Below are 12,642 nucleotides of genomic sequence, written 5' to 3' on the forward strand. Positions count from 1 at the left end.
TTGCACTTGAGGTATTTGCTTTTTAAATGGCATCACAGTTGCTAGAAATACACCAGTCGTCCCTTATTCCAAAAACAAGTACATATACGTATTGTTTGTGCATTTTTTATTGAGATAGCTTCACACACATACAGTCCATCGAAAGTATACAATCAGTGGCTCATAATGGCATCACGTGTATTCATCATCATAACCATTTTCAGAATATTTGCATCACTCTAGAAAAAGAAATAGAAAGAAAAAAGAAAAAACTTGTTTATCCCATGCCCCTTACCTGTCCCTCTCATTGACCACTAGTATTTCAATCTACCTAATTTTTTACCCCTTATCCCCCCCATTATTTTTTTTTTTTTACCATTTTTTTTGTCATCTGTCCATACCCTGTATAAAAGGAGCACCAAACAAAAGATTTTCGCAATCACATGGTCATACTGTATGGGTATTGTTAAAGTGCTCATTGTGTATGCATGCCATGGCAATTAGATTAAATCTGTTTTGGATGCAAGGCCTCCATCTTTTATTGAGTATTTACTATGTGTCAGTCACTGCTCTATACTTTATTTTTTTTAATTTTTTTATTAATTTTTAAATTTAAAAAAAATTACAAGAATGAAACACAAACATTCCCAACATATGATCATTCCATCCTATGTATATAATCAGCAATTCACAATATCATCACATAGTTGCATATTCATCATCATGATCATTTCTTAGAACATTTGCATCAATCCAGAAAAAGAAATAAAAAGACTACAGAAAAATAAAACGAAAACAGAAAAAAAAATTATACATACCATTCCCCTTAACCCTCCCTTTCACTGATCACTAGCATTTCAAACTAAATTTATTTTAACATTTGTTCCCCCTATTATTTATTTTTATTCCATATGTTCTACTCATCTGTTGACAAGGTAGATAAAAGGAGCATCAGACACAAGGTTTTCACAATCACACAGTCACATTGTGACAGCTGTATCATTATTCAGTCATCATCAAGAAGCATGGCTACTGGAACACAGCTCTACATTTCCAGGCAGTTCCCTCCAGCCTCTTCATTGCATCTTGGATAACAAGATGATATCTATTTAATGCGTGAGAATAACCTCCAGGATAACCTCTTGACTCTGTTTGGAATCTCTCAGCCATTGACACTTTGTCTCATTTCACTCTTCCCCGTTTTGGTTGAGAAGGTTTTCTCAATCTGTTGATGCTGGGTCTCAACTCATTCTGGGGTTTTTCTCAGTCCCTTGATGTTGAGTCTCAGCTTATTCTAGGATTTCTGTCCCATGTTACCAGGAAGGTCCACACCCCTGGGAGTCATGTCCCACATAGACAGGGGGAGGGTGGTGAGTCCATATCTGAGCAACAAAAGAGGTTCTTTTGGGGGTGGCTCTTAGGCCCAATTTTAAGTAGGCTTGACCTATCCTTTGTGGGGTTAAGTTTCATATAAACAAACCCCAAGACTGGGGGCTCACCCGATAGCTTTGATTGTCCCCACTGCTTGTGAAAATATCAAGAATTCAACTTGGGGAGGTTGAATTTTCCCCCATTCTCACCATTCCCTGAAGGGGACTTTGCAAATACTTTTCCACTCACTGATCAAATCACTCTAGACAAACCAACAAAATCTCATGTCCTACTCCAGGTTCCATGTGCTCATTTTGTTCAACCAAGCTATCTACATAAGTTATATTAGGAAATGCACTAGTCAGAATATAAATTTTGTAACAAACATTTTTTGCTTTAGTCTCACACATAAATTGAAATTTTTTTAGGATTTTTTTTATTAATTAAAAAAATGAACAACAAACAAAAACATTAACACAGCATTCCATTCTACATTTATAATCAGTTATTCTTAATATCATCACATAGTTGCATATTCATCATTTCTTAGAACATTTGCATCGATTTAGAAAAAGAAATAAAAAGACAACAGAAAAAGAAATAAAACGATAACAGAAAAAAAAAGATTATACATACCATACCCCTTACCCTTCACTTTCATTATCACTAGCATTTCAAACTAAATTTATTTTAACATTTGTTCCCCCTATTATTTATTTTTATTCCATATATTCTACTCGTCTGTTGACAAGGTAGATAAAAGGAGCATCAGACACAAGGTTTTCACAATCACACAGTCACATTGTGAAAGCTATATCATTATTCAATCATCATCAAGAAATATGGCTACTGGAACACAGCTCTAGATTTTCAGGCAGTTCCCTCCAGCTTCTCCACTACATCTCAAACAACAAGGTGATATCTACTTAATGCATAAGAATAACCTCCAGGATAACCTCTAGACTCTGTTTGGAATCTCTCAGCCATTGACACTTTGTCTCATTTCACTCTTCCCCCTTTTGGTCGAGAAGGTTCTCCCAATCCCTTGATGTTAAGTCTCATCTCATTCTAGGATTTTTCTCAATCCTTTGATGCTGAGTCTCAGCTCATTCCAGGATCTCTGTCGCACGTTGCCAGGAAGGTCCACACCCTTGGGAGTCATGTCCCACGCAGAGAGGGGGAGGGTGGTGAGACTGCACGTTGTGTTGGCTGGAGAGAGAGGCCACATCTGAGCAACAAAAGAGGCTCTCTTGGGGGTGACTCTTAGGCCTAAATTTTAAGTAGACTTGACCTGTCCTTTGTGGGGTTAAGTTTCATATGAACAGACCCCAAGACTGGGGGTTCAGCCTATAGCTTTGGTTGTCCACACTGTTTGTGAGAATATCAAGAATTCATCTTGGGGAAGTTGAATTTCTCCCTGTTCTCACCATTCCCCAAAGGGGGCTTTGCAAATACTCTTCCACTCACTGATCAAATCACTCTGGGATTCATCAGGGCATCACTCTGGACAAACCAACAAAATCTCATGTTCTACCTGAGATTCCAAATACATATGGTGTTCAGACTATCTACATAAGTTATATTGGGAAATGCAATAAGTTGAAATTTTAAAATATTAATTACCATCTATTTTCACCACCCTGTGGTAATAACATTCCTTTGTTCTTCCTCAGGCAAAAACATTTTTTAAATTTGTACATTTAGTCACTATCATCATACACTCTCGGCATTCCTAGGTTATACCATATCAATCTTTATTGTCTATCTTCTTTCTGATTTCATTTATGCCCCCAGCCCTCCTCCCTCTGTCATTCTCACATTCAGCTTCATTCAGTGTTTTAACATAATTGTATTACAATTAGGTAGTTTTGTGTTGTCCATTTCTAAGTTTTTATATTCGGCCCTTTTGCACAATCTGTATCCTTTCAGATCCTATTACCCAATATCTTACCCTATTTCTATCTCCTGATGGTCTCTGTTACGAACAAAATATTCCAAGTTTATTCACTAATGTCAGTTCATATCAGTGAGACCATACAGTATTTGTCCTTTTGTTTTTGGCTAATCTCACTCAGCATAATGTCCTTAAGGTCCATCCATGTTGTTACATACTTCATAACTTTATTCTGTCTTACGGCTGTGTAATATTCCATCATATGTATATACCACAGTTTGTTTAGCCACCCATCTGTTGATGGACATTTTGGCTGTTTCCATCTCTTGGTAATTGTAAATAATGCTGCTATCACCATTGGAATGTAAATATCTATTTGTGTCCTTGCCCTCATGTCCTTTGAGTAGAGACAGCATATAGATGGGTCCTGTTTTTTTTAATCCATCCTGACAGTCTGTGTGTTTAGATTGGGGAGTTTAATCCATTAACATTTAGTGTTATTACTGTATGGGTAGAAAGAAAGTACTTTCTTCTACCATTTTGCCTTTTGGATTTTATATGTCATATCTAATTTTCATTCTTTTTACCTTTACTCATAGTCTTCCTTTCTACACTCTTCTTTACACCTCTCTCTTCTGTTTTTTTTGTATCTGTCTCCAGTGCTCCCTTTAGTATTTCCTGCAGAGCTGGTCTCTTGGTCACAGATTCTCTCAGTGATTTTTTGTCTGAAAATGTTTTAATTTCTCCCTCATTTTTGAAGGACAATTTTGCTGGATATAGAATTCTTGGTTGGCAGTTTTTCTCTTTTAATAATTTAAATATATCATCCCACTGTCTTCTCGCTTCCGTGGTTTCTGCTGAGAAATCTACGCATAGTCTTATTGGGCTTCCCTTGTATGTGATGGATTGCTTTCCTCTTGCTGCTTTCATGATTCTCTCTTCCTCTTTGACCTCTGACATTCTGACTAGTAAGTGTTTGGGAGTACGTCTGTTTGGATCTGTTCTCTTTGGGGTATGCTGCACTTCTTGGATCTGCAATTTTAAGTCTTTCATAGGAGTTGGGAAATTTTCAGTGATAATTTCCTCCATTAGTTTTTCTCCTCCTTTTCCCTTCTCTTCTCCTTCTGGGACACCCACAACATGTATATTCATGCACTTCATATTGTCTTTCAATTCCCTGAGTCCTTGCTCATATTTTTCTATTTTTTCCCTATATTTTCTTTTTCTTGTCAGATTTCAGATGTTCCATCCTCCATTTCACTAATCCTATCTTCTCTCTCTCAAACTCTACCATTGTAGATTTCCATTGTTTTTTTTTTCATCTCGTCTACTGTGCCTTTCATTCCCATAAGTTCTGTGATTTGTTTCTTCAGACTTTCGATTTCTTCTTTTTGTTCATTCCTTGCCTTCTTTCTATCCTCCCTCAATTCATTGATTTGGTTTTTGATGAGGTTTTCCATGTCTGTTCATATATTCTGAATTAATTGTTTCAGTTCCTGTACCTCCTTTGAATTGTTGGTTTTTTCCTTTGACTGGGCCATATCTTCAATTTTCCTAGTGTGATTTGTTATTTTTTTGCTGGTGTCTAGGCATTTAATTACCTTAATTAGTTTATTCTGGAGATTGCTTTCACTTCTTTTATCTAGGGTTTTCTTGCTGGATGAATTTGTTGTCTGTCTGTTCTTTGACATTCCGTTCAGCTTTTTCTGCACCTCTAGCTTAGGTTTTGTTTAACAGAGGAGAATTTTTCAGTTCCTGTTTTCTTGTTTCTTGCCCTGCTTGTATGGTGCCTTTCCCCGCCCCCCACCCTTAGGAGGGTCTACATAGGTATTATAGACCCCAGCTGGATCTTCCCGGACCAAACTGACCTCCTATCAGGGGGAAGGAGTCACCTGCATCAGTTTTCCCTGAGGGTGAGACCCAGCAGGTTGAAAGACTTTCCTGTGAAGTCTCTGGGCTCTGTTTTTCTTATCCTGCCCAGTATATGGTGCTTGTCTGCCTGCAGGTCCCACCAGCATAAGATGATGCAGTACCTTTAACTTTGGCAGACTCTCCCTGGTGGAGACAGAGGAGAGGTTGTAGGCTTGTTTTAATGGCTTCAAATTACCAAGCCCTGGTGTCTGAATTCCTTGAGGGAAGGATTCCACCTGAATTGGGCTTCACAAGGGAAGGCACAGGCTCCAGACAAGCCCTCAAACGAGCTTGTTTCTGCCTATGCCTAGGGCAGTTGAAGCCTGAGAAGCCCTGCTGTTGTATCCAAAGGCAATCAGGCCTTTGTAGAAACACAGCCACAAAAATCTCTGTTTCCTTTTTTTTCTTTTTCTTTTTCTGTCAACCCTGCCCCCTTGGCGCTGGGGCAAAAATGAGCGACCTCTGCTTTGACCAGGTTCACCTGAGCTGGGGGCCTATTTTTAGTAGTCAGAATTTGTTAATTAATTACACAATTGGCATTTGGTTGGGCTCAGCCCCTGCTGCTGGTAAAGTCTCTTTCCTTTCCCCTCTGGAAGCACCCTGTGGGGGAGGGGTACCAGCCGCCGTGGCTTTGAGAACTCATGGTCTGGGGGTTTTGTAGCCAGTCCAGCTGGTCCAGACTGGGGTACGCAGTGTGTCCAGTCACTGATGTGGCCCCAGGAGCTGTTCTGTACTGTTTCTGGTTATTTAGTAGTTGTTCTGGAGAACAAGCTAAAACACGTGCATTGCTAAGCCGCCATCTTGAAACTCCAGCTGCTCTATGCTTTTTATGAATACTAACCCAAAAACACCATGAGGTTGGTATATTATCATCTCATCTAGAGATACAGTAGTTAAGGCCAAACATCATGAAGCCAGTAAGAGACAACTCTGAATCAGGGTTGTCTGTCCCCAGAGCTCACACCCAACAACTATCTGACATGGTCAGCAAAAACTAAAAATGTATTGATTGTATTTTGACACATAAATGGCATGTTACTGCTTTCGATTTACATCCAAGCTGTTAGATCATGCATTCAGTCACCAAATATTTACTGAATGTCTACTGTGTTCCAAATGATATCCTACCTGCTAAGCAATCATACCTGAAAAAAGGCTCTGCCCTCATAACTCTTATTTCATTAGCAGAAAAAATGGATCATAAATAAATACATCTATGACAGAATGTTCAGTAGTAACACATACTAGAAGGAAAATCAAGCACAGTAAGGAAAGAAAGATGGATAAGATAGGGGTGGGTAGCCCAGTGGACTTTTATACAGATTCCTTAGTCCTCCCAAGAGGGTTTGACCAAGGAGGAATTTGATGCTCATGCATGAAGTGATTTGAGGATGTATTGGTTTCTGTGGCTGCTCAGACAAATTGCCACAAACTTGGTGGCTTCTGAAAACAGAAATGTGTTCTGCCACAGTTCTGGAGGCCGTGTCTGAACTCAGTATCACTGAACTAGAATCAAGGTCTCAGCAGCGTGGCAGATCTTCTGGAAGCTCTAGAGGGGAATTTGTTCCTTAACTCTCTTCCAGCTTCTGGTGGCTACCAACATTTCTTGGTTTGTGGCTACCTCACTCCATACGTGCCTTTGTAGTCACATTGCCTCCTCCTCTTCTATCAGTCATCAGCTCTCTCCCTCTACCTCCCTGATGATCCAGGAAAATGTCTCCATCTCAAAATTCCTCCTTCCTTCCTTCCTTCATTTTTGCCATATAAAATAACATTTACAGGTTCCAGGATTAGAACATGGATGTCTTTTGAGGGGCCAGTTTTCAGCCTACCACAGGGATTATTGGCAAATTTTATTTATCAGCGTAAAATCTAGTAATTTCCTCTCTGGGCAGAGGTTTACAAAGTAGCGTCCTGGGAAATTCATCATGATTGAACGAAGGAAGGAGAGAGAATGGGGGGTGGAGGGCAGGGGCACAGCCAGTCATGACCTCCCTCTCTTCATAGTTCACACGTTTTATGGAGAAGGCATGGGACTTGTCTTTTTAAAGGCTGTAGATACCAAAAATGGAGAACAACTTAAAGATTCCTTTACACCAATTTTTATGGTTTTCTAAGGAAAGACCAGACCAACGTTGGTTGGTTCTACATGAAGAGAACGTTTTGTGCAGGGGGAAATAAGCAGGGAAAATTCAGCTTGGGAAGTAGCTGGGGTCAGTGGGCAGGTGGGAAATGAAAGAAGCATAGACCTGAGTCCCTATTCTGCCAGGAAGCCTGAAGGGGCATATCCTTCAGCTGAGAGACTCGAGTCCACAGATGATGACCACAGCTGTCCCCAAGGTGGGAAAGGCACAGCAGAAGCAATTTAGTGTAAGTTAAGCTGGCAGTGCTGACTCTGGCTGTGACGTTTCCTGGGGTCTGTATTGCAAACATATAGATCAGCCGTCTCATTCTGACCTACTTTTAATATGTGAGTAGCTAATCCCCTGGCAAGGACCCCTCTCACCTTGTTTGCAGCTCCTGCTGTGTCCTCTATAGAAAGCAATGGATTAGAAGACAGCACAGATCCTTCTTCAACCCCACCCTTCTTCCCTAGCACTCTTTGACCCATATTTTCCTCATTCATTTGTTAAATGAGGGTGAAAATAACATAACTCATAGGATTGGTGGGAGGGTTTGACTCAGAGACAAATGTTGATATGTGTTTGGGACCTCTGAGATGGTGATTTCAGGTGTGTGACGTTTTTCCCGGTAACCAGTGCCCTCCCTAACCTACATGGTACCCTTTTGCCAAAAATTGTGATTACTCATTCTGAGTGTTTACTAAAAAAAAAGCAAACTTAATTCTTATTAGAATATCATTCACTGTATCCTCTCCTTTTCACACTTTCTTTTCCAGATGGTAACAAACAACAATCCAGATGGGGTGCAGGTGCTGTAAAATGATTCAAAGGTAAAGTTGGAAAAAGTTCTTCATCTGAACAGATGAACTTGTGATTCCCACGGATTCAGTTTTTAAAACATATTTTTATTAAGAAATATCCACACACATATCGTCTAACCGTATTATACGATATGTGGCTCCCAGTATCATCACATGGTTGTGTATTCTTCATCGTGATCATTTTTAAAACATCTACATCACTCCAGAAAAAGAAATGAAAAGGAAAAAACTCATACATCCCAGACCCCTTAACCCTCCCTCTCATTGACCCACAGTATTTCAGTCTACTCAATGTTTACCCTTTATCTCCCCCTATTATTTATTTATTTTTTATCCTTAATTTTTGTTAACTCATCTTTCCGTACCCTGGATAAAAGAAGTATCAGACACAAGGTTTTCACAATCACATAGTTACACTGTAAAAGTTATATAGCTATACAGACATGGTCAAGAATCAAGGCTACTGGAACACAGTGCATGGAATCATTTTTAAAGACCATGCATGGATTCAGTGCATTTATCCAGTGTGGGACATGACTGAAATTGCTAATAAGTTAAGACTTTGGAACTGGTTTGATGTCACTTAAGAGGACGTGTGGCCTAGATCTTTAAACTAGTTTTATGCCTGTTATGCAGAGCATGTTGAGAATGCCATCATTCTCTAAGAGTGATTTGATTTGGGTTGAATTTATATTACTGCAGGGAGCGTCAACGAAAGAAAAGCTTGGGTTTCAGAGGATGCGTAATATTGCGTCATTGAAAAGGAAATGCCCCAACCACATATGTGCTTTTAATTTAGCTTTCATTTTATTCACAAAAATGTGGGTAACATGAATAAAATTCTACCTAAAATAAAGGGAAATAGTTAGCTGATAGGTTTGCTTCCTTAATAAATAAAACTATTGGTATTATTCTGGTTCTATTCCAGACACATATAATTTTACTCTACTGTAATCATAATATGTGAGGCTTCATTCAGAAATATTTATTATAATTATCTTTTATACTGCTGTAAACATCAAAATTATGTTCATGATTGCATGATATTCCATTGACACAATCTATCTTCAGTATTTATTTATTTCCCTGTCATTGGCCTTTATTTTACTTATTTTATTTTTAAATTCCATGAAGCACTTTGTACTTGGTCTTCTTTGTCTCCTTTTTGATCTCTTCTTAAGCTCTGTTTCCAGTGGTAGGACATTTTTATGCCAGCTACATCTATTTGATTTAGACACACTACATAGGCTTCAAAGAACAACTGATCACAGCAATTACATTAACAGTGAGAGTAGAAAGAAGCAAAGCCTATGGTAGAAAGGATTAGGAGAGGTGCACACCTGACTGATCTTTTTATATTCCTTTACCCCCAGCTATATCTTTGATCCAGTTCAAGTGCCCTCCCCAGGCTACGTCAATGAAGTAAGCAGTTGCAAGCTAGATGAAGATAATGCGGCTAAACTAAAAGGCCAACAGAGCAGTGAAGTCCTGGTGCATAAAAACGACCTTCCGAATGAGGGCGTGAAGAGGACTGAGAGCAGAAGCAGGACAGCTAGTCCGCAGGTGCCCTCCTGGCCTCCCCAAGGACCTGACCCTCAGAGGGATGGAGCAGGGCTCTGCACGGAGGGGACGGGTGGTACCGTCGATGGCATCGACACTGCTGCTACTTCACAGCCCACCGGGAACCCCAGGCCCCACCAGGGTGACAAAGGCCCCTTGGGCAGTACTCCAAATGACAGTCACCTGACTCAACCCTTCCTTGATGGAGAGAAACAGAACTTGGCACTGTTGGCTTCAGAAGAGACCTTAATCTTCCAGAATGGAGACTTCAGGGCTCCTTCCAGGGAGGAAAGCCATGCCGTGGACATTCAAGACCGTACCATTCAGATCCCAGCCCCAGATTACCCTCAACTTTGGGGCTCAGGAGTAGACAGTGTTGCTCATGGAGAAAGGGATTGTCTTTTCCAGAACCACGCTGACGATGAGCCCCTGGAGAGAATTCACCCCAGGGCAGGGGAGCATGGCTGGAACATGCCCTTCTCCATGAAGAGAAGCTGGGACTCATTAAATGAGGCCGTGACGACAGAGGTTTTAAGTGTCTACTTTAAGGAGATGGGTCCTGCTCCTGCTGCACCTGTGGTTGATACAAGAAATGGGCGGGAGGCTGCCCGTGGCTCCCACGGAGACCAGAATGGAGAGATGGTGGACGAGGATGCAGCAGTGGCAGAAGCCCTTGCGGCTTTAGAAGCTGCTACTGCGGGAGAAGATGTTGATGAGGCATATTAGGGGAGGTGGGTAGTGCAAGCAAGTAAGCTACTGCCTGGACATCGCTGAGCGGATCGGGATGTGTTTGCTCCTTAGAACCAGGGCTGACACTCCGCCAGCATGCACCCAGGTAGCCTGACCAGTGTTTACATCCAGCATCCCTTCTGTCGGTACCTGTGCCATACTGCTTCTTAAATATTTGGCACATCATTCTGTTGATGGGCTATCCTTCAGGACACTAGTATAGAAAATCAGAGTGGGGTATTGTGCCCATGTCCAAAGCACATCTAGAAATTAAACAAGCTGCTTGCCAACCCTCCAAACTCCTGAGAGTATCTGGTAAAGATGTTCATTAGAATGCTCTGAGATCCAGACCCTTAATCTCAATGGCACAGAATCACAGAGCATTGTTTGACTGTCAATGCCATATCTTGTTTTCGGAGCCAGATGTTGGTACCTACATGGAAAAGGTAACTACCCCAATGCAAGTGCCTAATATGTACCCGCATGGCTTACCTTCAGGGACAATCACCCAGGGAACTAATAACTAACCATTCGTTTGACACTGAGTTAAGCTTAGCAGCTTTCAGGGTTGAGCAGAAGTCACCAATAAACAAGTGGTTAGTCTTTAGCTGTGATATTAAGACACCTTGACCTTAATGCTTTCATTTTTTTTACATTATTACTTTTTAATTTCCTTTGAGATTGAGGAGGCTGGCCAAAATAATTCTTAAAACTACTTCTGTCATATTTGGGTTTTAAGCCCATGAGGTCTGGAATAGCAACATGATCTATGGAGTATTTTACACTATTAAATGTCTGGTTCTGATTAAAATGTAACGTACGTGTCTGTTTGTCTTCACTCAAAGCTGGTTCCAATTTTTCCAGACTGAGAGTATCAGTTACCCTTGATGTTTTTATCAAGAGTTAGGCTATTAAATTGCAATCAAGGAGGAAACCAGGTCAGTGAGCTGAGCGCGGCTGTAGCTCTCCATCCCTGGAGTTCAAACTCTGACACCATGACTACACATACCACTTACCTTAAGATTAAGGAAGACGAGCCCTCTCTGGAGTTCAGCCTTCCAATCTGGAAAAACAAGGAAAGCCAATATGATGAGGCTCTTTGGAGAATTTGGAGGAGTTAAAAGAAATGTAAACATGGGAGACACTTTTAATATGTTTTTTATAACCCAGGCTCTCAAATCTCACTGACCTTGGTTTGATTTCCAGCTTTGCCGTGTGACCTTGGGCAAATATATTCCTTCCATTAGACCATCTGTTCAGTGAGAATAATATTAGTATGTATTCAGGAGGATTAAATGAGATGATGAAAGTTAATTTAACAGAGTACCTGGCACACAGTAAACGCTCAGGAAATGATGTCTTAATTTGAACCCTTTAAATTTTTTTATACCTGCACCACTGAAAGCACTAATTTTGTGAACTATTTACAGTACAATCGTCATAAAACATGATTTGTAGTATCTTTAAGGATGACATTCTTATTAGATGCTTAATGGGCATACGCTACCCTGGGTTGGTTTGTTGTTGCAATGACAAGCCATCTCTACATATTGGGTCACTCAGAGCCCTTAGAAGATAAACTGGCATTTTAAATTGCATTGTAGGTATGTGTGCTATTGCATTTTGTACATCAAATGCTTAATATTTCTGAATTCATATTCCTTAATTTCCCAAGCATATTAGTTGGGACTAGGTACAGCTGCATGTGATAAGTGGTTGATACAAATATTGATTTATTTATCTCTCATGTAAAAGAAGTCTGGAGGTGGCAGTCTGGGCAGGGAGGGCATTTCCTGGTATCAAGGATCCATGTTCCTTTTAGAGTTTGGTTTCCATTCTCAAGGTCATCTGGTGCTCCAGAATGGCTGCTGGAATTACAGTCATTGCATTTGCTTTCCATGTAAGAAAAAAATAAGGTTCGGAAGAGCCCAATCCCTCTCTTATAAGGACTCCCCCAAAGTATAACTCAACCTTTCCAATCACACCCAACTGCGAGAATAACTGGGAAAAAAAGTTTTCTAACTCTATGCTTCCCCAGATAATTCAGGGTTATTTTACCTTGAAGGGGGAGAAAGGGCATTGAGCTTGCCACACCAAGCCCTCAAAACACAAGAGCCTGGGATACAGCTGGTTAGCAAGAAGGTGAAGGCATTTATTTACATTTAGTAACACTTTTGACATATAAAGGGCCTAAGTCTTTGGTTCAGGGAAAGGAGGACTGGACCACCATCCCAACTTGCTGTTGGTGTCTCCA

The 12,642-nt window shown here is 40.5% G+C and overlaps 1 protein-coding gene across 9 annotated transcripts in view; it reads left to right on the top strand.

Annotated features, from left to right (window-relative positions):
• PGCKA1 (PDCD10 and GCKIII kinases associated 1) overlaps positions 1–11,558 on the top strand; it is a 109,977-nt gene extending 98,419 nt beyond the window's left edge. For all 9 annotated transcript variants that reach the window (XM_077136582.1, XM_077136578.1, XM_077136577.1 and 6 more), the window contains 2 exons: positions 8,055–8,108; positions 9,473–11,558. In XM_077136582.1, the coding sequence (XP_076992697.1) occupies positions 8,077–8,108; positions 9,473–10,385 (945 nt within the window). In that variant the 5' untranslated portion in view covers positions 8,055–8,076 and the 3' untranslated portion in view covers positions 10,386–11,558. The remainder of the gene's footprint in view (positions 1–8,054; positions 8,109–9,472) is intronic.
• Positions 11,559–12,642: the final 1,084 nt, after the last annotated feature.

Source organism: Tamandua tetradactyla, chromosome 19, assembly GCF_023851605.1.
Source record: "Tamandua tetradactyla isolate mTamTet1 chromosome 19, mTamTet1.pri, whole genome shotgun sequence".
Lineage (NCBI taxonomy): Eukaryota > Metazoa > Chordata > Mammalia > Pilosa > Myrmecophagidae > Tamandua > Tamandua tetradactyla.